Source organism: Salvia miltiorrhiza, chromosome 1 (genome assembly GCF_028751815.1).
Source record: "Salvia miltiorrhiza cultivar Shanhuang (shh) chromosome 1, IMPLAD_Smil_shh, whole genome shotgun sequence".
Lineage (NCBI taxonomy): Eukaryota > Viridiplantae > Streptophyta > Magnoliopsida > Lamiales > Lamiaceae > Salvia > Salvia miltiorrhiza.
The window spans coordinates 33,405,464-33,432,210 of record NC_080387.1 but is presented as its reverse complement, the minus strand read 5'-3'; the positions used below and the strand labels follow the sequence as shown (position 1 = coordinate 33,432,210).

The following is a 26,747-nucleotide window of genomic DNA, read 5'->3' as shown; positions in this document are numbered from 1 at the left end:
CATCTTTTCAAGCTCATACCTAAAGCTTTGTCTCCTTTTTACATTAATGGAGCAGTTGCAGCTACTTGTCTACTTCAAATTGCATCATAAATATACAATCAACATCGAAGTTTAAATACACATATAAAGAGTTAACCTTAGTCGAATTCCTTTATTACAAATCTATTTCAATAATGGTATAATTATATATGTGATTAAATAACAAAAATATGATTAGGATACGATGTAATGTAGTATATTGCGGATCTAATCCAAACTCGACCTGTAACTTCACATTTCAGCGGTAGCCCAAAAAGCTACGTGCCAAAAATATTGGGCTGATCATCAATGAATATTTGATTGATGTCGACAAAATAATGCCTCAAAAAGGAAAGAAAAAAAAAGAACAAAAAGATCAAAGACACAATGTTATATCCTTAAATTAAAATTAAGACATTTTTGTTTTTGAGAGGAAATTAAAATTAAGAGTTATACTATAGTCAAATGGTGTAAATCATCATTTAGTCACAAAGATGACTTTTATTTCTCAGTTTCTATGAATGAATTAGATGTTAAATCAAAGTGTATCCGAATCATATTTAGTATACAAATCTTCAATTCTCGTGTATAATGTTATAGCGTAGTACTGACAAAAATCTCTTCAGCTCATATTTTTCACCTGCAAAAACCAAACATTCAGTCGATCCGTTATTTTTCCGACCGAACACACCAAAAACTAATATATGCATAATACAGTATTAATAACAATATATTAATCAAGTTTTATTAGCAAATCAATTTTTATTTTTTTTTAAGTGTTCAGTTAATTATGTTAGGTCACCGGATCTGATTTGATCCGGTGTAGCCGGTTTTTCAGAGAATTTGGTTATTCTGGGCAAAATCGACCGGATTAACTGAATGTGCACCCATGAGAATCACGTGTCGTGATCCGACGCTAGCCTTTCTCTCGGGCTCACGACGTCGTGACGATGAAAAGAAAAGCATCCAAAGATACTCCACAGTCAAGTTGATGCAACATATTCCATTTGCAGAAAAAGGATAAAGAGATTTAAAAACACACACACACACACACAATGTGAACTCAAGCCAAGGTGGGAATCACTACTAGAGACAAAACATCAAACAAAAGAAATGCAGCATTATGAAATGTGATTTGAGGCTTCTTTCTTCATGCAAACATCAAATGGACTTTTGTGGTGAAATATAGGAAACTATCACACTTAAGATTCAAATATGCATTATTGCAACTACTAATGACAATTGACAGAGACCCCTCAACATATATATGTTATCTACTAAACAATAATGCCAAGCAATCTTATCTTATCATTTAGGTCATCAAAAACAAATTCATTGTGGTTCAGTCATGTTCTTATCAACTGCATCATTTTCATCCACATTTTTAGACACTATATAATTATATCTATTTTAATATAACAACATAAACCTCATTACCTCCGAAGTTATCTGAGGCAAAGGATTTTGAAAGCTTCCTTGTTCTCTCCATCATTTTCAGACTTGTAGATAACACAATATGCTCGTTCTTGCTATAGAAAACGCAGAAATAATGCAACGGGAACGAGCAATAAGTTCATGAAACGCATCCCCTGCAAGCAAGAAACAAGAATCAATCAATCAATCAATTCAAACAGGTCACCTATAGCATCATAGACAAATATTATATACCTAACACAAGCAAATACAAACTCACATTTCTCTTCGAACACGAATATTCCATACGAGGAAGATAGCCTTGGAGTCCCACATTGTACACAGGAGTGCCATCGGGATAGAACAGCCCATAGTTCCGTTCAGAGACAGGGCCGGGCTTCAAATCCTCATTAAACAGCGCAAACACATAGATGTCGACTGGCACTGATGGCTTACCTGGGGTGCCTTGATCCTGCTGTACCCGTTTGAGCAAGTTACCGTTGTACAACCTAGCATTCTCCGGGGTAGCCCCTACCTCGTCTGCATCCCCTTTAGACGGCCACCCTGTCTCAGATACCTTAACTTGAATATCAGTATGCCCCATTGCCTTGATGGCTGCATAAACAGCATCAATCTGTGCATACAACATGTTGTCATAGTGCAAGTTCGTGTTGGAGTCTACCATTCCCGGGCTAGGCTGGAAGAGCGCGTAGCTAAGTGAGATCTCATCGGGGCTGTCCTTATAAGCAAAGAAGGGGTAAGCATTTATGAGGAAGGGTGAGTGAGTCTGTGTGTGGAAATTGAGAATGCTTTGGATGTACTCTGCAAGGTCCTGCCTGAATGCACCTGCAGAGGGCGGGAACGAGCTGCTGAGGATGGCGAATGAGTGGGCCGTGGTCACGTATATCTCCTTGCTTAGCCCCAGATTGGTGACAGCAGCATTCACTGACTGCATAGCAGGGAGGAGGTACGACATGAGCTGCGTGTTGTTGCCCGTGAGGACCTCGTTCCCAACGGTGATGCACCTGATCTTCGTCTGGGATGTGTAGGGCTTCACGTGCTGCTCGACCCAGGCCTGAGCTTGGGCCTGATCGGACATCTTCTGCAGGTACTCGTTGCCTAGGCCGATCACAAACTCCACGTCTGTGTTGGCGAATGCTGACAGCACGGTTGGATCTGCGTCGTAGAGCTTCACTCTGCTTATGTTGAGAGAGCTCAAGAGGAAGGCCACGCGTGATGGGGCGGGGAGATTGTTGGCGATCTGCCCGTAGTTGATTCCCACTCCGACCCCACGGATGCTAACAAATGAATCTAACACACACACACACACACATGGAACTAATAAGTATTCTAATGTATGTACAAAAACTGTCAACTTAGCAAGATTTGCTTGGTAAATTTAGTAAATAGAATGAATCTAACACACACACACACACGCAGAGTAATGAGAGAAAAATGAATGAACAAAGGGTGTCAACTTTGCAAGATTTTCTTGGTAAATAGCAAATGGAATGAATCTAAGAAATGGAGAGAGCCTAATGAGTATATACTAATATTGATGACAGGACAATAAATGAAGAGAAATTAAACTGTCTACTTTGCAAGAATCACAGATGCTATCTCAAAACAGAAATTACTTCACTACTTCAATCAACAAAGAATCAAATGCTACTAGCAATGAATCACAGATGCTATCCCAAAACAGAAATCTATGGATTTTGTGTGCAAATATCAGCAAGCATCTACTGTCACAACATACAATTCATTTTACACTTATTAAATAAATAGATAAAAATAATTATTTTCATTGATTTATAATTCTGAGGATTTGAAAATAAACACTCCGTGCTGTCTGATCAAAGCAAAACTCACTCCATCAAACACCACAGAATCACTTAAAACATCAAATTCCAAGAATTCACTTCGTCTTTTCTTTCTGTTTAATTACCTCTCACAAAAGAGAGAGAGAGAACTTCACATGCAAAACTCAAAAAATCCCATCTTTCTTGAAATTGAAATGCAGAAAATATATATAAGAATTAAAAAGGTTACTAATAAATAAGAGAAAGAACCTGAAAAAATGAGTAGGAGGAGAAGAACCCTGCAAAGGGTGGCCATAGCTATATGCCAACTCTCTGTAAAATTCCTGCCACGACACATCTTTGTTTTTCGATGTCTGTATATATATACACACAAATATAATAATTTGGAAACAATTTAAAATAAGAAATTAGATTTTACAATGTGTGAAAGTAAGTTGATGCAAAATTAGCTTTTAAATTAAAATGAAAGAAAGCTGCATAGTTGCCAAGATTTTTTTGAACATGTTTTCCAGTTGTTTATTTCCACGTAAGAAAACTGGAGTCATCTGTTTCTATAATGAAATCTGATTCCCTATTTTTTTCTTTTCTTTTCTCCAACTTTTTGAAAGTCTTAATCATGATTGAATGATGAGATAAATTTCATCACCTGTTTACAGTTGGGCAGATTGAAAGAGTTGATTCCCGGAAATACCCCTGACATCAAGAATCCACCTTTTTTTTTCGATTTGGTCCATTTTCAAGAATTTAAACTTTTTTTTGATAAAATATAAAGGATAAATCTATTCGTATATACTATGTATAAATATAATAGAATATTTTAATAAATTATCATTAATTAAAATATATTTTGATATTTATACTCTTGACTGAATTTTATGGAAAGAAATTTATATTTCAAATTTCAAATTTCAAATTTCATACTATCTTTCCTTAATAGTTATACATTATTTCCTTATATAAAGTAAATTAGTTATATTATGTTTGATTAATTAATTATTACCTAATATGCATTAATTTATTTTTGAATATATTGACTTGATTTTATTTAAATAGTGAAATACATATGCCCTAAAATAATTAATAATAATAATAATAATAATCGTCCATGACATTGTTTTGTTAATTTTATATATTGTTAATATCATATCAAGAATTTGTTTTAGGAAACAATATTACATTTATTATAGCTTTTTATAAATTTAATACTCCATTTTATTTTATAAATTTATAATTTTCATACGTTCCTGCCAACCTGAACTAATATTTATAGTATAAATTCGGGATGGTTTGGAGTATCATCAATGTAGTAAAAAAAGCTACTTGTTTAGGTAAATGTCCATATAAACTCACTTTTATAAATGCACGTATTCAAGATACTCAATTATTATTTTGGTGTGTATATATACATGTTTCTTCAAGTGAGGAGTCATTTTTTCGCTCTACTACCTTAAGACAACCCACAAACTATTATTATTATTATTACTACTACTACTATTATTATTATTATTATTATTATTATTATTCAAGCCTGTATAATCCTCCATCAAATTTGTCTCCTAATCAATTATCTCATTGAGTTCATATCATATCCCATTTAATAAAACACGCTTGCACCACATTTATCGTTGATTGCATGTGTAAACTGTGTGATAAACTACATATTTTAAAATACACGGCCCAAAGCTATGGATTTATTTTTTCTATTTTGTGTGTGTGTTATTTTTTTTTTTTTGGGGGGGGGGGGGGGTCACCCCATACTCCATATAGATGTTGATGAGAGAATTTGAGGTGCAACAAGATCTTGTGTGTATAAAGAGGTAAATACGCCCACACCTAAAAAGTTCAATTTTCTCTTATCATCACAAATAAAAAAAATGCAAATATGGGAAACTTTTTGTGATGGGCCGGATTAAGGCCCCTTTATTCTTATTCTTCTTACTTCCTTCCTACAAAAGCATACCTAAAGTTCCCTGGCCCTACATCGCCATATCTCCTATTATTTCGAAATTAATAAATGTTCGGACACGATTTTAAAATTGTATTATACAAAAGCCATTTCTCTTTTCACCTTTTCAATACTTGAGGATGTGAAAAACAATTTCCAAATTTCCTTTCTTTTCCTTATTCGATTGAAGTGTCTATTTGTTTTTACTTATTATATCAGTTTTGAGCTTTTGTAGGTTGGAGTATTTTAAGTTATTTCTGAATTGGACCTATGTTTTGGCCCATAATGGAACATGATATTTGGGCCCATAAATTGGATATTGAGTCATTGGCTCACATCTTCTACACACATTGATCATCTTTTTTTCTCTCCTTTTTTTTAACCTTTTTTTGTTTACATCAATTACGAGACCTATAGTATTTCACATGGGATCCTCTGCCCCATAATTTAGTGTGTATCACTCTTAATTTATTATAATTTTTAATTTTATTTTCTACAATTTTAATTTGTTATGTTTTAATATAATAAGAAGATACTAATTAACAATAGTTCACTCATCTAATTAGGATTTATAATTATTTTTTTATATTTATTTGAATTAATAATTGATTATTTGGGTTAATTAATTAAAAGTTAGGGTATATAATTTTTTTTAAAATTTCAATTTTTAGTTATAAATATTAATTAGAGTTTATAATATAATACTAATATTTTTTATTTTTACAATAAATAATTATAAAATAGACAAATTAAGAGTGGTACACTGTGGTACACACTAAATTGTGGGACAGAATATCCCATCTGTTATTTTTTAGTCCTTTTCAAGTTGCTAGACTTTCAGCCCATTTACACCAACTCTTGAATTTTTAATTCCAACTTCTTTTATTTTTGTTTTAAATTAATCAATCCCACGAATGTCCAAATTCTACACGTCTTTTGCCTGCGTACAAGAACCATCCATTGTTTCAATCGACTGCCATTACTTTATTTAACTGCTGTAATAAATTGGACAAAACATAATTAATAAAAGCACAGAGAACACACCCTCCTCTATTTCCAACATAAACATATGACATAAGCACAAAAACAAGATTACAAGAGTTTGCTGACTGAAGAAAGCACGACTTGATATTCAAACCTACAGCCAGAAAACATAGTTTCTCGTTTTTTTGTCTGATAAAAAAAGAGAGAGAGAGAGATCATGGTAATCAGTACAGATCACTCTCCTTGTGTGTGTGAATCACACAGTCTGAAGTCGGGTAGGAAACGCAGGTCAGCAGGTAGCCCTCCTGCATCTGTTTGTCGTCTAGGAACGAGCCATCGGACTGGTCGACAGCCCCCGACACCATTTTCCCAGCACAGGTGGAGCATGCTCCAGCCCTGCATGAGTATGGGAGTTCAACTCCAGCTGACTCAGCAGAGTCGAGGATGTAGCAGTCGTCGGGTGCCTCAAACTCGCACTCAGCACCATCCGGCCCAACCAATTTCACCTTGTACACAGCCATGGCAGTTGCCTTGAAATCTGGCTTTGCCTTCAAGCCAAAGATTCTAGAGGTGCTCTTTACGGAACCCAGAGAGGACGGTATCTTGACAAAGGCGCTTGTGGTTTGGCATCGAGGCGCACTTCCAAAGATGGAAACTGTGGGAAGCCTTGCAGTTGCCATGTTCCGTTCTCCTGCAAAAGGCATTTAATCTGAGAGAATGCTCGTTGATGATGACAAGTGAAATCAAAAGACTCTATCAAATCCATCTGACCAAAGCTAAAGAGAATGCGTCTAGGCAGTCTTATAACGTGTTAGTTGTGTCAAGATAAGAGTGATCAAGAAGACAGAAAGTTATCATGTGTGTAACTATGCAGTACAAAAATCAAATGCCTTCTTTTCAGAATCATTTCAATTTATGCAATCTCCACAAAAGTGACTAATTGGCAATATATAAGAGATACATATATGCCTGTCGCAGATGGCCATAATGGTGGAAGCCAGATTTGGTCATCCATTTTCACAGCAACGAAGCGTTAGATGTTTGGAGCATTATGAGAAGAGCGAGCACATGGCGCCATGCCCTTCACTCGAAGCTCCACTACAATAAGATTAGCTAATCAAAACTCAAATAGCAACCTAACATACACAAGACTCCTTTCTTGGCAAACCAAATACACAAGACTCCAATTTACTCCCCAAAGTCAAAACATTTTCTACAGCATAATTCAAAAAATATATCCTCAAACCTACGAATTCATATCGTATTGCTCATAAACAATCACCATCACCGTCCAAACTAGCTACTCAATCATCAGTCATCAGTAAATCAGGGATTACGGCAGCAAAAACTCATTCGTAATCTGATAAAAATCCTCCTCCGACCACACGAAAACAAAGTTTTGCATAGAGAGCACAATTAAAATTAAAATTCATACACATGCAGGCTATGCTAATCAAAATCAGCTCAATCTACCAACAATCAGTAATCAGTCCGAAAGAAATTTACAAAGATCCCCTTCCTCAACCAAACACCGCAATCCGATCATAAAAGTGAACAACAAAGAGACAAAAACGCAAACATCACGCAAAAAGCGTCAATTTAATAAACACAGAACCAAACATAAATCTTCAAAAAAAGAAAAACAATAACGAAACATCAGAGGCTTTCGAGATCCAGCCCCGATCCATCCGAAAACACAAAATTGTTTATTAAAATTAAGAAGTGGAGGCGGAAATAGCGAGGTATGAACAAACAAGAGCACGAAAACTAGCAAGCATTTTTTACCTGAAGCTGTGAAGTGAGAGAGAAAGACGCAACGCCTCTTTGAGTTGGGTGCAGCGCAGCAGGGCAGTGCCGTTAATATTTATGAGAGAGAGGAATACCCTAAAAATGGTGCCGCCAACCTCCTGCTTAGCTCAGCCCCTTCCTTTCGTTTACTTTTTGGCCTTTTACCGAAAAATTATTTTATACGTCGTGGTCCCCACACCACGGCTACCTAAACGGTCCAATTTATTTTGGTACTCGCATCAATATTCTCCATTTCAATTCATTATTTATTGTTACAATTCACGTACGTGCATACGCGGCCATTGACAATATTACTAAAATATTCGGATGTAAGAAACAATAATACACCAAAATAACTTCTGAAAAAAGTATGTAATTAGTAACATATTTCCAGATTACAAGGAAAAAAAAAACATATTTTCAGATTAGACATCCCTCAGAGTAATTTATGGACGTGCGATAATGACATAAATTCAATAAGCTAATTACTTAAATTCAATAAATTATTATATTGTCATATACCTACTTTCAAAAAGAAATAAGCTAATTAAAGTGTTATCTGGCGGGCACATACTTATTTAGTTATTTTGATGCGCCACCGGTCAACCTATGTTATAATTTAAATTGCATGCCCTCTTTTTCAAATAAATTAATTTAGTGGTGGACGATTGGACCGACTGCTGACTAGTGCGGAGGTACAATTCTAATACCCTACAAATAATTAGGTGTTAATAAAAATAATACACGAAAAAAAACAAGTCGCAAGGAAGGCTAGTGAATTGTATATTTAATTAAAAGTTAATTATGTATTTAATGAATTAGAGGAAGGAGTAGTAGTAAAAATTAATGAGATTATTTCAAAAAAAAATAATATGTATGATAATAACAAATTATTATAAACTTTTGTGGAAAATGATGAATACCAACCATAAAAGGTCACTTAACTAGGTTTATTAGTAGCTTTTTTTATATATAAAAATTATAAATAAAGAAATTTAAAGACCTTGTTACAAGAGATTCAAATATAAGACCTTTGACTTTATACATTTTTATTACTATTCAAATTTGTGCAAGCACCAATTAGATTTCTTCAACTAAATTACAATTTAAAATATTTAGTTACGTGAATCTCGAACTGATGTGTCGACATCTTATATATAAAGAGTCGATAACAGGAAAGAAAATGGTATTTTTACTAATAAATTATTGTTCTTATATCTTCCCAAAAAATTCAAGGAGTATTCAGAGATTTACTAATTTCCTTATTTGGATTAAAATAATTATAGAGAAAAATTTTAAGAAGAGCAACCCGATAGTAGATGTTACTAATTAAGAGCAATCTCAAGGAACATATAATGGGCAATAATCTGAAGTAAACAAATACAAAAGAGTATCCATAATAATAAATCCGATTTCAACGTCGCAAAAAGAGAAAACAAAAAAATTCCCATTTCTGGGAAGTTTTGAATAGTTTCTGCTCCATCACAACTGGTCATTCTACGAATTCAATAACAAAAGTTTATTAACTTCTTAAAAGATACGTTGTGGCTTTCCCATGGTGCTCTTCAAGAACAAGCACCTCACCTGATACAATCACAAAAACAACATATAAGCAAACCCAATTACCAAAATCGCATCTATCAACAAAAACCATGAACATGTAAACGGGACTTACATTTTGCCAATTCTTTTTCAAAAGGGAAACAAGGAAATTGACACTCATTTGCACGTTTTGAAATATCTGCTTCTCCTCCATGTCAAGGTTACCCACTGCAACACCCATGCAGAGAACCTTCTTCAATTGGAACTTAATTGTAGCCTTAGTCTCGTTAACCTTGGCTTCAAGTGACTCCTGGTGAGTCACAAGAGTAGGAAACTTACCTGCATCGTAATAGTCCAAATAAGCAACGACAATAATAGCATTTAAACCACTCCCTAATCACAATGCTTGTACTGTGTTAAATGTAAAAACCATCAGGCCTATCACAACTGTGCCCCTGCATATATGCATGAACTACATAAACTACATAAGAGTTCCAAGTAAGAAATCAGAAAAGCCCTCTACAAGGTCAAATTATTCAAGCAAGTACACCATTTCATTGATCAATCAATTGTGTATAACAATAAGCATACAAACAAATGCAAATCAATTAGGAACCTTTTTCAAGTTAAATCAAAATTATAAAATTAATTTTCAAGGTTATGATTCTTCTAAAAGGGACATCTTGAACATTCAGTACAACATGGAAATACTACTTACAATGAGTCACATAAATAAGATATGATGAACAGATTTACAGTTGCAATAGCTAAAGGTACTTGCCTGCCTTGTTAAGACCAGGTCCCAAGAGACGTGGAATCTGCTTAATAACTGCTTCTGAGGCCAAGAAAGCATGGTACCTCTTTGCTAGCTTCTTCACCAATTTCTTGTTTTTATTCAACTTCTTCAGTGCTTCCACATCCATGGACTCAAGCCCGATCTTCTCTGCCTGAAGAAACAATTCCAAATCACATCAAAACAGTGTAGATGACATAGCCATACATGCAAAATTCAACATTTGGACCAAGCAAAAGAGTTCCTAATAAAATTTATAGCAAGGAAGACCTGGGTGCATGTCAATAGCGAAAAAACAATCCAAAACTATCTAAAAACACCCTCGTGAAAGAAGAAAAAGATATATAGATCAATACTACTTTATCACAATAGCAACCAAAGTAACACAACTGCTAACAAAAAACTAAAAAATTCTCATACTCTCTACTTCCGTAAAGCAAAGTTTAAATACAACTAACTACCGTACCTCCTCAACATGCTGGGCATCACCAAGCATGCATATTTTCATTTTGGGTCTTGGAATATGGGGCAACTTCACAGACCCGCTGAAACGCTTGTCCTTTTGGGGGTCATAGTTCTTGAGTCCAATCTGGAGCTCAATAGTTTCTGTGAAGTTGCGCTTCTTCTCAGTGGCATTTGCAACTATCACTGTGATGGCTTCCCTCAGCGCCTCACTCTGAAGCTTACTGAAATAACAATGAGAGACAACTTCAGCATGTTGTCAACATCTTATTTTCCTATTTGTAGGGAAATGGGAAAAGGCAAGCAGAGCTTAACATCAGACTCATCCATGATACTGTTCGACTAACAAGCCTACTAGTAATAACTGTTCAGGACCAACTATATATCATAAAGCCTAAACATGATTCTAAAACGAACAGTACAGCTCTCTCCACATGATTCTATAACGAACAGTACAGCTCTCTCCACACAATACTATAACAAGCAAACGGGAGATTTTCCTAAATCACAAGAATATTGATGAAGACCTGTAGTTTCTACCTAATATTAGATCGTTAATCGTGCCTTGAATTTACAACACTGAGATAATTAAGGAATCAAGTAGCTACAAATCGAACACGGAAAGCACAAACACAGAGCAGGTGATTCCGTCGAATCTAAAACTCAATCAAAAACAAACACAGAAAACGGAACAAACTTTCAAACAGAACATCTGAAAATAAAAATAATGATTTATCTTACCTCATCGTGCACGGTCAATTAGCTTCCCGAATCACTACACGGAGAAAATAAAAGACCAAAATTAACCAAAGCACGTCAGCTGAAAAATGAAATAGAATGCGAAAAAGAGATAGATATACATGCAAAAATATATAGTGTGGAGAGAAACGGCGGAGCGGCGCACCTGAAGAAAAACCCTAGAGCAGGGGTTGTGAGACGGTGGCAGAAATGACTGAAGGAGAGGGAGAGTGGCGCAGATTCAGAAGCATAAATATTGACGCGCAAACCCTAACTAGGATTCTTATTGGGCCTTAAATTAGAGCCCCATTTGTAGCAGCCCACTTTATGGACGATACAACTAAGCACCTATTTTGGTGGGTTGGGTTCGGACTTCGATATGGTGACCGAATTTTAGAGACTAATTACTCTCAATTAATACTCCTTCCATCACGTCATCTATATATATTATTATTATTATTATATATATAAAAGTAAAAATAAACTTTATTCTACGCGGCGTCGTATAATCGTATTTTTTTTTTTAAATATCTCAGTCTTTTGCTGGAATTTAATATTTGATATCTTCATACGTGATAGGCCTGATTTATAACTTCAAATTACGTTTCAAATAATTGTTGCAACTTCCCATCTATAAGGATCTAGGATTTTTGTAAAAATTATGAATTTTAATTTTTGCCACCTATCGAATGCTTAAATAATCCCTATTTTATGCAATCTTGGACTATGCCTAAAAAAAATCCTGTTACAATTTTTTTTGGACTGACTTTGTAAAATCAAGTTTGTCCAGTATGATTTGTGAGAGATTCTGTATAATTGTGAAGATATCTTATAAGAGCATTTACAAATTATATCGACTTACTCATCCGAGGGGACTCGAGTCATTTTTTGGATGAGTAAGTCAATGTAGGTAGGGCTGAGCATCGGTTCAAAACCGAACCGAACCGACCTATTTTGGAAAAACCGAAACCGAACCGACATAGGTAGTAGACGGACCGAACCGAACCGCCTGGCGCCTAAAAACCGACCATAACCGAACCGACCGAAACCGATCGGTTTTGGTCGGTTACCGAACCGACCGATATTATTTTTCTTCAAAAAAATAGTAAATCTACCAATTTCGTAGGAGGGGAGAAAAGTGGCGGGGGGAGGTCTGCGTCAGGCTTCAGCGGCGGTCCGACGGAGGAGAAGCCGATCTGGAGTCCTGGACAGCGGGCCTGGGCCGTCTGGCTCGTGCTGAAGACGTCAGACGCGGCCCGCGGGTCTGCTCGCGCTGTCGTGCTGGTCTACTCGCGCTGCCGTGCTGGTCTGCTTCGCTGCTCGTGCTGCCGTGCGCGAAGAATGGAGGCGACGCGGGTGGTCGCCGGTCAGAGAATGGAGGAGCGGCTGCCGCCTGGGACCTGGGGCTGGGAGGGAGGAGAGAGTAGGGTTTCAAAATGGAGAAGAGAGGCGCAGGCTGCGCCGGAGAGCATGTTTCGAAATTGGGGGGGATTTGATACTCTAGGGTTTTAGTTTTACATTTAGTAAATGCAATATAAAAAAATAGAATAAATAATATATATCATGTATCGGTTCAGTTCGGTTCATAACCGAACCAAAATCCCAAAATCGAAACCGAACCGATACATGGTCGGTTTTTCACTCTAAAAACCAAACCGAAAACTGAACCAGAAATCCCAAAACCGAACCGAACCAAAAATGATCAGTTCGGTCGATTTTTTCGGTCCGGTTCGGTTTATGCTCAGCCCTAATTTTATATCACCTTATAAAGAATTAGTGTGTAACCCGTCAAAATTCGACGGGTATCATTTGGTGTTATAATTTATATAAAAAAAACGTAAAAATTATTTCTTAATATATTTATAAATTATGGAGATTATTCACTAAAAAACTGTTAATATTATATAGGTCTACGTTACACATCAAACTAAAATGAAAAAATAAATTAAAGAGGACTTTCATCCTTAACATGACTTAGCGAAACATATATTCAAAAAACTTATTTGCCACCCACTACTATTTGCCACCCATACCCGCGACCTGCAGATACCCACCACCCGTCGGGTATCCGCCACCCGCTACCCGTCACCCACTACCCGTCAGATACCCGCCGAGGCTTGAGAGGTAAGGGCGCTGCTGCTTCTCGGCATCGACATCCTGCAATCAACCACTCGTGGGTAAAGTACGTACCTATATATGTAACTAGGGTTGTAGACGAATCGAATCGAAGCGAATATCACTGTATTCCATTTGTATTCATGAAATTATTCAAGATTCGAATCAATATTCGAATACCTTTCGAATAATAAATCTGATTCGTATTCGATTCGAGTTATTATTCGAACTATTCGTATTTGATTCGAATATTCGATTCAATTCAAAATTTTATAAAAAAATATCTAAAATAATATTCTAAACAATGTAAGATTCTATATTCAATCTAGAGACATGAAAGTGAAAGAAAGGTGGGCGCTTGCTCTTGAATTTAGGCTATCCACAGTCGTGACATTCATCCAACCCAACTTTTTAATAAAATATTCATTTCTCTCTCATCCACCTACACAACCCACAACCTAATATAAAATCTACTCCCAATGGTGACACCAACCTAACCTACATATTTTCACTTTTCACTTTATTTTTAATTATTTAATATCTAAAATACAATATAAATTAAAATAAATATTTATTTATTATATTTAACAAAATAAAATAAATATTTATTTTTATTTTTCAAAATTTGTAATCATATTATAACAAAACATTGTCATATATTAGACACTTAACTCAATCACAAATGAAAATTACAAGAATTAAACACACAACTGAAATTAAATAAATCAAAGTACAATACGTGAAACTTAAAAATACAACTAGAAAATGCAAATTACATATTTAATTGCCAGTGCCAAACTTTTCCCATATGTGCTCAATCAAATCATCTTGAAGAGTCCTATGAGCTTCTCTATTGCGAAGTTGATCTCTATTAGTCATATAAGCAGATAAGCTCGCAATACGTTCAGTAGAATAGCGAAAATGTTCGCCATCTTCTGTTTGTACTCTTGCAGGTGTATCCATAAAAAATTCTGTTGGATCATAATAATTTTGATAGGTATCTCGTTCATCCTCTACTATCATATTATGCATGATGATACATGCCATCATAATTTTCCCCATCAAAACTTTGTCCCAAACAAGACATGGGCGTCGTATAAATGCAAATCGAGCTTGTAGAACTCCAAATGCTCGCTCAACATCTTTTCGGATAGACTCTTGGTGTTGAGCGAACAACTTGTGTTTGCGGATCTGTGGGGAAGTAATTGACTTGACAAATACAGCCCATGAAGGGTATATACCATCAGTCAAATAATATGCCATATCATAATGATGACCATTCACTACGTAATTAACCTTTGGTGCTCGACCTTCTAAGACATCATTAAAAATAGGAGATCGATGAAGTACATTAATATCATTGCACGAACCTGGTGTTCCAAAGAACGCATGCCATATCCACAAATCGTATGATGCAACGGCTTCCAAAATGATCGTTGGTTTTCCACTTCTCCCTGTATATTGTCCGGCCCATGCATTAGGATAATTTTTCCACTCCCAATGCATGCAGTCAATACTGCCAATCATGCCCGGAAAACCACGTTGTTCTCCGACATAGAGTAATCTTGTCAAATCTTGTTCATTAGGCCTTCTGAGGTACGTATCACCGAAGCAGGAAATAACACCTTCTACAAAATGTACTAAAGCTTCTCTTGTTGCAGATGAGCTCATTCGTAGATATTCATCGACAACATCAGATGATGTCCCATACGCCAATACCCTCATTGCTGCAGTACACTTTTGCAAGGCCGAAAGACCTAGTCTGCCAGTAGCATCACGTCTCTGTTGAAAAAACTCGTCATTAGCATATGCAGCCTCCACTATTCGAAGGAATAGTGTTTGCTGCATGCGAAATCGACGTCGGAAAACCTCTGGAGGATACGTCGGGCTGGTACCAAAATAGTCGTTGATTAAACGCTCTGCACCAAGCTCACGTTCCCTATCACAATATCTCCTCCTGCTTGTTGGAATTTGATGTCCTACAAACAAATTAGTATTGCTTAGGATCATATTCTCGATGATGTTATCAAATTGACGATTTTGTTGATAAACTCGTTCTTCCCATTCATCTAATTCATTGGAATGGGAATCATCAGAACTTGAGTTTGAATCAAGTGAAGAGTTATCATTGACAGACATTTTTTTAAGTGAAATAGGAAAACGATAGAGTAAAAGCTATATATGAGCAAAGAGTCAGGATTTTCTATAATATTGAGATGTCTTAGATCTTGCATTTATAGAATGATATAAAACACGTCAATTGGAAATGACATGTGAATTGGACAAATGCATTGGAAATGACATGTGAATTGGACAAAAGCTATAGCTAGACATATGCAGGCATTGGAAATACACTTGTTACAGTATTAGACAAATGCATGTGATTTAGCCTGAGAAAAATGACAGATGCAGGCATTGGAAATACACTTGTTACAGTATTAGACAAATGCATGTGATTTAGCCTGAGAAAAATGACAGATGCAGGCATTGGAAATACACTTGTTACAGTATTAGACAAATGCATGTGATTTAGCCTGAGAAAAATGACAGATGCAGGCATTGGAAATAATGTTGTGTCAGTATTGGACAAATGCATGTGAATTGGACAAATGCTATGTCAGAATTCGATAAATGCTTTGGGAAGCTAAACGAATCCAATGCTATTCAACTTTAGATGAAATACACTTCTTCATTAATTAAACATAAAACAAGTACATAACACAATTTGCCAAAATTAAAATCACACAAATAGAAAGCACATAAACTAGAAGCACACAAACAGAAAGTACATAGACTAAAATTACATAGAAATTGCATGATTAAAATACATTCACTCTCCAAACACAATCTTAGTTAGTTGACGTTTCATCTCTTCGTCCTCCGGAGATAAGTGATCTTTCGCCAACAATTGAAGCAGCATTTTTTCTTTAATCTTCATTGCGTTTCTTTGCAACTTTTCGCGCTCTAGTTCGATTCGAGTCTTTATTAACTCAGTTTCAGCATCTCTAGTGAGTCTCATTGCACGAATTTCTGCAGCAACAACAGATTCATTAGTAGATTCAGATTGTGATGCCTTACCTTTTCCTTTCCTTTTTGCCTTGTCTCTGCCAATTGGACGAGTTGCGGTTGATTGTTCAGATGTTGGAGTTTCTGGATTGGAGGGAACAGAAAACCCCCCATCTTCTGAAGTCTTTGATCTTTTCGAGCTGCCACCACTTTCATGGTTATCAACATCTTCACTTGCATGAGGAAAAATTGGTGTTGTATCATAAACATTCCACTTGGGATGTTTACTCATAACTTCATTAAATACAACCAAATCTTGAAACTTGCTCCCACCTGCTTCGTAAATGGAATGAGCTTCTTTCTCAACATCGTTGTCGCTCATTCCACTCCTTCTTCGAGCATTTGCCTCCCTGCAAGCAGCAACCCATTTGTTTGCATTTTCATTAAGACGTTTCCAGCGACCTTTCATTGATTCAGTGTTTCGCTCGTTGAGCTCATTGGGATTTTCTGCTTGAGTTATGTGATAAAATTTATTCACACATGCCCAAAGCGATTCCCCTTTTTGACTTTTTCCTCGAATGCTATCTTCGCTAGCATAGATCCAAGATAACATAAGGGCTACATCTTCTTTAACACACCAAGTTATATTTTTTGCCCCTTTCTGATTTTTGTTTGGGCGTTGAACACCCAAGAACAAATTGCGGGAGACATTTTCCGATGTAGAAATTCTTTGAGATGTGGGAATTTGACTTAGATTTGGAGAAAATTGGCTTTGATAAAATTGAGGATTTGCTTGGTCTTCAAAATTTGGAAAAAAAATGAGGAGTTTGATAAGAAGTAAAATTTGCAGAATCTTGAGAGTTAGGATAATTTTGGGAATTTGGATAGAAATAATTGGGATGATTTGGATCCATAACTCAAAATGAAATGAAATTGAGGAGAAGTGAGAAATTTAGTTTGTATGTGAATGAACGTAAATTTGAGTTCTATTTATAGAGTTCAAATTAATAAGAATTTTGATATAATTTTAATAGTATTTTCTTTATTATAAATATATAAATTTAATTTTATTAAAATAAAGCTAAAAAGAAATAAAATAAAGGGACACATGACAGCATATTATTTAACGTCAAAATGGTGACCCGCGAGGCGGGCATCCGCCTAGGTCAAGCAATTCCATGCCTTTTCTCATTATTTTAATTAAAAGTTGATTTGTCGTGTAGCTGGTGACCTTTAACAAAGGTCACCGTTGCTGGTAGCCTTAGGGCTTAGAGATATTAAGATTTAGTCTTAATCATTTTTGTTTTTTGTTTAATTCATTTAATTATAATTTATTAGCTATCTATTTAATAATAAGGTTTAGGTTGGTTGTTGTTATACATTTCTTTCATTAATTATCTCTATAAAATTATAATTAGATTAGATAGTTATAAATAAAATATTATATATATATATATATATATTATAAATATTTAATCGAATCGAATACTTACGAATATCGAATCGAATATCAAAATTTTCAATTTGTATTTGGTAACTAATCGAATAAAAAATATTATTTGTATTTGGATTCGATTCGTAAATTTTCGAATACAAATATCAAAATTCGAACACAAATACCGAATCGAACAAAATTATTTGATTCGTATACAACCCTATATGTAACTAACTAAAGTATTTGAGCGAATGTAAGATAGGATCATCGGTAAAGGAGTAGACAGTGTTGATGTAGCCGAAAATTCTTGAAACAATGTTCGTTTGATTTGAAATTCCTTTTGGCGCTCATATTTGAATTGTTCGTTAGCTTTAAAAAGAAGATGTGGAAGAACTTATGCTTCAAACTAATGATTTTATAGCTAAAAAATATGCTTTGTTAAACTTACAATATTCTATACGACTAATTGTCATGTTCTTTTCTCTCTCTCTCTCTTTCCTGTTTCATTAGAATTTCTTTTTGGAATTTTATAAGTAATAAATTTAATTTCTATATGTAATTAAGGTGATTTAAATTTGTTAATTTTGATGTATATAGGAAACAAATCAATGTATAATTTTTCCAATTTTCCGATCAAATCCCCCAAAAATGTTTAATTGGATCATCTTTAAGGAACTCAGTTTATATCACAAAGCATATACTTTGTAATTAGCTTTGTCAATTTAGTATTTACATATCTCTGAGTTATTTTGTATGCACAAAATGTAACTTTAATATAAATAGATAAGCTCAAAACTTCAGATAAAGTATATGTGCTTAATACTAAAGCATACATATGCAAATTGAGTTGTAGGCAAGGCATGAAATTGTTGAGAGACAATAAATTGTCATTTTTATGCCCCAATTTTTTTAAAGATGGTCTAACATCAAAGTAAACAAGAGATTAACCTTATTATTTTTATCAATCAAGGTTTATCCACCAAAGTAAACACCCTCTTAATGCATCAATTTTTTTCCATTCACGTATAATTAATTAATCATTATTAACACTAGTTAATTTTAAATTAAAATATTTTTTTCACTCATAACATAGTCAAAACACAATCAACCACTTCTCTTAAAACTCGCAGCATCCCTTTCTAGGACCACTTTTTAGGGAAGGAAAAAAATAATACTTTACAAAAATATGTCATGTTATATTAACAAATGGGTAAATATCATGAAAACCCCTGAAGTATACCCGCTTTATCAAAAATACCCTGAAACTTTCAAAATGTTCTCTAAACCCTCAAACTATGTTGCATAGGTGCGAGGGGGCGGGTGCGGGAGCGATACGATTCGAGTGCGGGGATACGAATTTTTCAAAAATTGTAGGGTGCGATTCGTGAAGGATACGTCCGTGTTATATATATATATATATATATATATAACACGGAACATTCAAAGAACTAAATCACAACATAGTTCAAAGTTCAAAGATCCAATGGTGAGGTGAGGGGTGGTGCTGACCGCTCTGCCGGAGACGGCGGGGCGCCGCTGCTATCGTAGCGGGGCGGCGCTTCTATCTGCCAAACCGTCTGCTGATAGAGAGAGGGATGAGAGACGTGGCGGTGGTGTTGGGCAACGGCTGGTGGCGGTCGCCTGAGGAGGCGATGGCGGTAGCGGTCGCCGGAGATAGGTGAGAGAGCGTGAGACGGCGAGAGACTGAGAGTGCGAGAGACGATGAGAGAAGCGAGAGTGTTCTGTGAGAGAGCGTGAGAGAGTCTAGGGCAAAAAATTGAAAATTTGAAAAAATTGAAAAATTGCAAAATAGCCCCCCAAAATTGAAGTTTTTCAAATTAACCCCCAGTGCACCCTATTCGCACCAGATTCGTTAGTTTGACGCACCGGATTCGCGAATCCGAATTTTTTTTATGGGGGGATTCTCCACGTGGTGAATCCCGTGCGAATCCCACCTGAATCGCACCCGCCCCCGCCCCCTGTGAGTATCCGATACTGCAATGTGCTATTTTTTGGAGAATCCGTGCATTATAGCCCTCAAACTATCAGGTTTAATCAAATATATCCCGCATCTATTTTCCGATCACAAAAAACGTGATGTGACTCGCCGGATGCCACAGTATAATTTATATTCTATTTTTTTAAAATGCAATGGCAAAAACAACGTCGTTTCGTACCATATCATCAAAAAAATTCACTCTAAATTTAAAATTCACTCCTATCGTGTTTGAAATTCACGCTAATAACCTAGAATTAGGAATTAACACGATAAAATATGGTAAGAAACAAAGTCGTTTTTTCAATGTCATTTTAAAAAAAATAGAATATAAATTACATTGTGGCATCCGGCGAGCCACATCACGTTTCTGGTAATCGAAAAATAGATGCGGGATATATTTGATAAAAACCTGATAATTTGAGGGTTTAGAGAACATTTCAAAAGTTAGGGTATTTTTGATAAAGTGGATATAGTTCAGGGGTTTTCATGATATTTACCCTAACAAATGGGTAAATATCATGAAAAATATAGCTCTTAATTTGCGTAGGAAATCTCCCCTCGGATCAAATCATGTCGATCCAAGATTTATTTATTTATTTTTATTTTTTTGAATTACGATTCAAGAAAACTTTAAAAAGCAAGAAAAATAAAGAGGGTCAGGATAAAACATTAACCTAATACTCTAGCAAAATATTTTCACCAAACCCATTATCTTCTTCCTCAACTAACGAACAATCGAACACATCAAAACAAATTAAATGCATTAAAAGGCCAAAAATCGAAACAAAATACCCTTGATCGACTTTCAATTTATTCCAATATGCAAATCCAAACCCCTTAATAATCTCATATATATGACATACATAAAATCATACACTTGGTCGAGCCTCGGCTACCAAGGCTTGGCGAGCCGAGCCGGCTTCTTTAGGAGCCAACAATGCATCAAACGTGGAGTAATCCATCCAATCCTTTAGCAAATCCTCTTGCCCCCATCTCTCCGGTATGACCACCCCACTCACTTCCTCTGCCAGCTTCGCTCGGCTCCACGGCTCGTGTTCGAGTCGTGAGCTCGTGTTTCCCATCAAGCACGACGCTTGATGGAAGGAGTCGTTAGTGGTCTCTTCACGGGGCACGATCTCATAGGAGACTATCAATGGCTTGTGATGATTGCGTTCACGATCATCAGCAGCGCAATCGTGTTTGTGTTCGTGTTCGTGATGGATAGTTGGTGGTGGTGCGAGGGTTTTGTGATGAATTTCATTTGAGTTTGTGGTACTGGAGGGTTCCATGAAGCTTGAGGTGCAATAATGGTGAGTTTATATTGTGTGTGTGTGTGTTTTGTTGTGGGAAAATGAAAATGCATGGTACACACCTCTAGCTAGCTTTCTAGGCCTTAAAAGAGAATTTTACTCTCTGGCTATTTGGATGGCTTGCGAATTTGCACGTGTACATATATGCTGAAAATTTATTATTATTACTATGTCAAACGCGTGACATAGTATATGATTTGATTAAAATTTAATTAGGTGGTCCAGCAAAGACTACACCATGAGTCTCTGTCCAATCATATTCGATGGAGAAACCGTATATATGTAATTAAATGTGTTTATTTTCATTTTGAGCAATATGTAAGTATCGAATTAGTGGTGTAATGAAATATGTGGTGCTAATTAAAATATTAAAGAAAATATGTTATCCATATAATACATTCTTGAATTATATGCAGAGGTTAGATCCATATTGAATAATCAAATACATGTTGGGTTTTACAATCATTGTGGTCAAGGTTTGCCAAACTATAATATTGCAAGAGGACATCCATTTGTTAATCTTGATCGTTCAAGAAAAATCTATATAATAATATATAAAATAGGAGGTTTCCCCTTTAATTTTCTCTCTCTTCTTTTGCTATTTTTTTCACTATCTTTCTTTCTTTCTTTTTTTCTTTAATTTTTTTAAACATCATCAAATTTAATTCATGAAAAAATATTTAATATACTATATCTTAAATTTAAGTTCGTGAAAAATGTCTTTAATATGATATAAAAAAAATCATCAAAAATAAAATTAAAATGAATAAATTATGAAAAAATTAAAATTATTATTTTTTCTCTCTTCATTAATATTTTACAACTTTTTATTTATATTTATGTATGAAAATATTAATTTATTTATTATGACGCTTAATACTCTATAATAATAATAATAATAATGATAATAATAATGTGTAATGTCAATTTTCATTATCAAATAATTTAAATTTATTTAATAACTATAATTATCATTATACTTTATACAAAGTTGAAAATATACATTTCTAATTCAAGATTTTATTGAGTAATTGATGTGGATTATTTTATTTTTAAAACATAGTATTTTTTATTTGTTTATATTTTAATTTTATTTAATATTTTTTTATTATTTAAACATGTCATTTAATTTCGATGTTCGTTGTGCATCGCACGAGTGGACGTTCTAGTATTCAAAATAACTTAAATAATACTCCCCCTGTCCACGATTTAATGCCCCACTTTGGTGTGGGCACGGAGACTAATAAAGTTTAAAAAGGTGACATGTATGAAATATAAGGGTAGTTGACTAAAGTGATAAAGATAGTTGACTAAAGTGATAAAGATGTTGTGAGTGAGTCCACTAGTGATAAAGTGTAGTAAATATAGAATATAAAAATGATAAAAATGTTTTAAGGTGGGGCCATTAGTGACAAAGGATAGTAAATATAGGAAAAGAATAAGAGTAAAAGGTACAAAGCAGAATAAGATATTAAATTGTGGACAAATTTTTAAAGGCAAGTAGGGCCATTAAATTGTGGACGGAGAGAGTACTAACAAAGTTGTTCAAAAACCAATATCATCAAGAATATTATTATTATTATTATTATTATTATTATTATTATTATTATTATTATTATTATTATTATTATTTTCCAATTAAGCTAACTACTACACTCTACACACTTTACCATTGCACAATTACTCAACTATTTAAACTATCGATGACATATGCGAAAATAATCAAAATATTAAGGGTGAAACTATAATAACCTCAAATTCGATAAAACTCCTGAGCCCAACACTATAGTGTTCGAGTGTCACTATATAATCCCCTCATATATATACCTATTATAAAATAACTTTGTTTTATTGAAATTGGTTTACTTGTTATATCCCCTCATATATATTTAATTTAATGATAATTGTGTTATTTAAAATTATATAATCTATGAAAATATTATTAATTATTATTACTATTATGCTTTTCTTTTATTAAAAATATCTAAAATGTACAAAATGCCCCCCTCAAAAAATTTGTAGTGTACAAAATGCCCATTAAAAAAAAAAAAAAATGGGGGCGGTAGCCCCGAACCCGTACAAATTCAACCCCTCAACTAAATTTCTAACTCCGCCACTGATATCGAGTCATTATCAAATTTCTCGTAGCTCGAAACGGTCTTGAGTAGCTTGCGAGTTGGCCGGGCTCAGTTAATTTCCCCTTGCATTCTCATGTGAGTCATCTCACACATTCATTAAAAGGAGTGGCTAGATTGAAACTACGCGTATCCATGAAGTTTGGACAGAGCATGTCATGTAGCAGGGTAGAAATTGCAAGTTTTCACCACATATTTGGAATTGGACAAAACGTGCAATTGTACATCATAAAGAGAAGGCTAGGAATACCCTTAAGATTGCAAAAGATGTGGACATTTTACGACGAAGAATTTAGATATTTTGGAACTTCGACGACGTCGTTTTATGTTTATTGTCTTTTAATTCACACCACCTCTTATTTCATCATCTTCGCCTGCTACTATATGGGAAAATCACGATCTTGCCCTTGTTCAATTTATTGGTCCGTCGCCTAATTGGCAGCCCAATATAGTCATTTTACACACTCCTTTATTCCTACTTTTTGTTGTTTTCAGAATTCTCCTTGGATTTGTTCTGTTGCATGCTGGTGTTTATTTGCGTTTCTTTGGGGGGTTATTGCTTGAATTTTAAAAAATTATAAATACAAATTGTATTTATTTACATTATGTATTTCGCAAAAACTTGCGTGCGGGTGGCCGCACACCATGCGGTCACCCGTCTACTAAATCTATGTATATATATTTTGACAAATAATACCCATAATTATGTGGCAGCGTAGCGGTAGTGGCTTTCTTTTCAATCAAGGTTACGATTTCAAAACTCATAACCCCTATTTTCTTGGTTTTGTGCTTTTTTTTGCGGTTTTTTGGGTTTTGTGCTTTTCTTCTTCTTCTTCTTCTTCTTCTTCTTCTTTTTTTGTGTTTTTTGGGTTTTGAAATAATTATACATATCAATAATTATTTTTATACATATTAATAATTATTTTTTCTTACAATAATAATAATTTAATAAAATAATTAAATGTAATGTTTATAAATAATTATATTTGTTCACGATAATTATTATTTTTATTTATGAGAATTTGTACTTTTAGTTATTTGATCAAATAATTATTTGTGTAAGCAAAAGTAATAATACTTTTAGGGTTTAGTATTCCGTATTTAGGTTTAAAAAATATGGAATGATGATTAATACTAATATTCACATAAGTATACATTTTATGCATGGAAATGTATATCTTAGATAAAATAAAAGTAAATATTGCCATTTGAGTTTATTATTGAATGGTTAGGGTTTAGTATTCAGTGTTTAGGGTTTAGTATTCCCTATTTAGGATTTAGTATTCAGTGCTTACAAAATATTGAATGATGGTTAATACTTATATTCACATAAGTATACATTTAAGCATGGAAATGTATATCTTAGATAAAATAAAAGTAAATACTGCCATTTGGATTTATTATTGAATGACTAGGTTTTATTATTGAATATGACTAGGGTTTAGTATTCAATGTTTAGGGTTTAGTATTCCTCATTTAGGGTTTAGTATTCAGTGTTTAGGTTTAAAAAATATTGGATGATGGTTAATACTTATATTCACATAAGTATACATTTAAGCATGAAAATGTATATCTTAGATAAAATAAAAGTATACATTCAGTGTTTAGGTTTGAAACATTACATTTCTTCAAAATAATATTTATGTTTATTCTTTTAGTTATTTGCTCAAGTAATAATCATTGTAAATAAAAGTATTTATTGATGTGAAAAAAAATAATGTTATGTTCACTCGCTTGTACTTTTATTTTTAACTATTTGGCCAAGTAATTATTGTCGTAATAAAAAGTAATTATTATTACAATGAAATGTAACGTTTCTATACTATTACATTTGTTCACAATAATTGTTACTTTTATTCTTAAGAATTTATACTTTTAGTTATTTAATCAAATAATTATTATTGTATGAAAAAGTAATCATTGATATGTATAAAAGTAATATTATTTTTACTCATTAGAACTTGTAATTTTGTATATTTGATCAAGTAATCATTGTCGTACGAAAAAGTAACTATTGATATGATGTAATGTAATGTTTCTAAAGTATTATATTTGTTCACGATAATTGTTACTTTTATTTATTATAATTTTTACTTCTAGTTAATTGCTCAAATAAATAATTTTGTAAGTAAAAAGTAGTTATTGTTGTGAAGAGAAGTATACATTTGTGCAAACAAATGTATATCTTATGTTTCTATATGTATACTTTTTGTAAGTAAAAAGTAGTTATTGTTGTGAAGAAAAATAATCCCAAAAAAGGGGGGAAGTTTCTATAAGTATACTTTTTGTAAGTAAAAAGTAGTTATTGTTGTGAAGAAAAATAATCCCAAAAAAAGGGGAAGGGGTTTCGAACCCAGTCCCTTCGGAATAAGGGGCGCAGGCATTACCAGTGAACCAAACACTACTTGTGGTTTAATTTACTAAAATATTTTATATACATGTTTGATCTGGGTCGGGGCCGCATAGCATGCGAGCGCCCGCACCCAAGTCTAACTCTATGTATTTAATATGCACGTCAAATTTTCCTGCCAACTAAAACTAATGTGGATTAGAGTTAATTGTAAGAAATCGTGAAAGTAGTACAAATTGAAAATTCGGATAAAAAATCCAATAAATTGGACTGAAATGTGAGAAAATGGTCTGTCAGAGAAAATACTCCTTCATGCTCGAGAAAATTTCCAACTAAGAGAATATATGAAAAGAATAAAAAAGGAGGAAAAATATATGTATTTCGACATTTTTCATCAAAGATAACGCGTCCTAAGGTGTGTTCTCTTTAGTTGGGGAAAAAAGATAATTTTTTTTTATCACTTTAGTAGCCCCCTACTCTTTTGTGGAAAAAAAAATGAAAATATTATGAAGAAAAAGAGAAAGAAGAGAGTGTGTGTGGAGACAAAGAAAAGGAAAAGAGAGAACCAAGAGCTGGAGATATGAGTTAAATAGTACTCATTTTACTCCGTCTCATTACAAATGTCCCATTTTCCATAATAGGACGTCTTATTACAAATGTCCAATTCCTTTTTTAGCAATATATTATCTCTCTATACCTAATAAGCATTTAAATAATTTCTACAAACCCACTTTATCTACTAATTACACATTTCTTAATTTTCGTGTCCAAAAGTAATGTGACATGTAATGGGACGGAGGAAGTATATATTTTAATTTTCCAACTAGAAGAACGTGTGAAAAGAATGGAAAAAGAGGGAAAATATATGTATTTCATCCTTTTTCTTGAGAA

At 34.1% G+C, this 26,747-nt stretch overlaps 5 protein-coding genes across 8 annotated transcripts; all 5 read right to left on the bottom strand.

Annotated features, from left to right (window-relative positions):
- Window positions 1-499: 499 nt before the first annotated feature.
- On the bottom strand, window positions 500-3,807 carry LOC131021247 (glucan endo-1,3-beta-glucosidase 14-like). 2 transcript variants are annotated; one of them, XR_009100906.1, is made up of 4 exons: window positions 3,504-3,807; window positions 1,712-2,742; window positions 1,456-1,607; window positions 500-658 (listed from the first exon to the last, which is right to left on the bottom strand). XR_009100906.1 is itself a non-coding variant. In XM_057950361.1 (3 exons), the coding sequence occupies exons 1-3, from the start codon at window positions 3,589-3,591 to the stop codon at window positions 1,548-1,550; spliced, it is 1,179 nt and encodes a 392-aa protein (XP_057806344.1). In that variant the 5' UTR covers window positions 3,592-3,667; the 3' UTR covers window positions 500-1,547. The 2 variants fall into 2 exon arrangements, 1 of the variants encoding a protein (XP_057806344.1); XM_057950361.1 differs by having other exon boundaries at window positions 500-1,607; window positions 3,504-3,667.
- Window positions 3,808-6,219: 2,412 nt separating this feature from the next.
- LOC131021231 (ferredoxin, root R-B1-like) lies at window positions 6,220-8,133 on the bottom strand. 2 transcript variants are annotated; one of them, XM_057950347.1, is made up of 3 exons: window positions 7,969-8,117; window positions 7,153-7,281; window positions 6,220-6,874 (listed from the first exon to the last, which is right to left on the bottom strand). In XM_057950347.1, the coding sequence occupies exons 2-3, from the start codon at window positions 7,196-7,198 to the stop codon at window positions 6,408-6,410; spliced, it is 513 nt and encodes a 170-aa protein (XP_057806330.1). In that variant the 5' UTR covers window positions 7,199-7,281; window positions 7,969-8,117; the 3' UTR covers window positions 6,220-6,407. The 2 variants fall into 2 exon arrangements, with proteins under 2 accessions (XP_057806330.1, XP_057806334.1); XM_057950351.1 differs by lacking the exon at window positions 7,153-7,281 and having other exon boundaries at window positions 7,969-8,133.
- A 1,179-nt stretch (window positions 8,134-9,312) lies between these two features.
- Window positions 9,313-11,904, bottom strand: LOC131021220 (60S ribosomal protein L10a-1). 2 transcript variants are annotated; one of them, XM_057950335.1, is made up of 6 exons: window positions 11,673-11,904; window positions 11,510-11,543; window positions 10,773-10,992; window positions 10,295-10,460; window positions 9,647-9,852; window positions 9,313-9,555 (listed from the first exon to the last, which is right to left on the bottom strand). In XM_057950335.1, exons 2-6 carry the CDS (start codon window positions 11,512-11,514, stop codon window positions 9,502-9,504), a joined length of 651 nt encoding a protein of 216 aa, XP_057806318.1. In that variant the 5' UTR covers window positions 11,515-11,543; window positions 11,673-11,904; the 3' UTR covers window positions 9,313-9,501. The 2 variants fall into 2 exon arrangements, with proteins under 2 accessions (XP_057806318.1, XP_057806311.1); XM_057950328.1 differs by having other exon boundaries at window positions 9,313-9,852.
- A 2,497-nt stretch (window positions 11,905-14,401) lies between these two features.
- Window positions 14,402-15,760, bottom strand: LOC131006678 (uncharacterized). The gene is made up of 2 exons (XM_057933849.1): window positions 15,070-15,760; window positions 14,402-14,991 (listed from the first exon to the last, which is right to left on the bottom strand). Exons 1-2 carry the CDS (start codon window positions 15,758-15,760, stop codon window positions 14,402-14,404), a joined length of 1,281 nt encoding a protein of 426 aa, XP_057789832.1.
- Window positions 15,761-16,451: 691 nt separating this feature from the next.
- LOC131006672 (uncharacterized) lies at window positions 16,452-17,096 on the bottom strand. The gene has a single exon (XM_057933838.1). The coding sequence runs from the start codon at window positions 17,094-17,096 to the stop codon at window positions 16,452-16,454; it is 645 nt and encodes a 214-aa protein (XP_057789821.1).
- Window positions 17,097-26,747: the final 9,651 nt, after the last annotated feature.

Bases quoted from the DNA above. Each gene is read 5' to 3' on its own strand.
- LOC131021247 (XM_057950361.1), bottom strand. From the start codon at position 3,591: ATGTGTCGTGGCAGGAATTTTACAGAGAGTTGGCATATAGCTATGGCC. The intron at 2,743-3,503 runs GTTCTTTCTCTT...TGTGTGTGTTAG, and splicing joins CCTCCTACTCATTTTTTCAG to ATTCATTTGTTAGCATCCGT. The intron at 1,608-1,711 runs GTGAGTTTGTAT...TCTTGCTTGCAG, and splicing joins ATTCGTGTTCGAAGAGAAAT to GGGATGCGTTTCATGAACTT.
- LOC131021231 (XM_057950347.1), bottom strand. From the start codon at position 7,198: ATGGATGACCAAATCTGGCTTCCACCATTATGGCCATCTGCGACAG. The intron at 6,875-7,152 runs GCATATATGTAT...TGCCTTTTGCAG, and splicing joins ATTATGGCCATCTGCGACAG to GAGAACGGAACATGGCAACT.
- LOC131021220 (XM_057950328.1), bottom strand. The intron at 10,461-10,772 runs GTACGGTAGTTA...TTGTTTCTTCAG, and splicing joins ATGCCCAGCATGTTGAGGAG to GCAGAGAAGATCGGGCTTGA. The intron at 9,853-10,294 runs GCAAGTACCTTT...ATTACGATGCAG, and splicing joins ACCTGGTCTTAACAAGGCAG to GTAAGTTTCCTACTCTTGTG.
- LOC131006678 (XM_057933849.1), bottom strand. From the start codon at position 15,760: ATGTCTGTCAATGATAACTCTTCACTTGATTCAAACTCAAGTTCTGAT. The intron at 14,992-15,069 runs GTGGAAAACCAA...TTGGAACACCAG, and splicing joins CGGACAATATACAGGGAGAA to GTTCGTGCAATGATATTAAT.
- LOC131006672 (XM_057933838.1), bottom strand. From the start codon at position 17,096: ATGAAAGGTCGCTGGAAACGTCTTAATGAAAATGCAAACAAATGGGTT.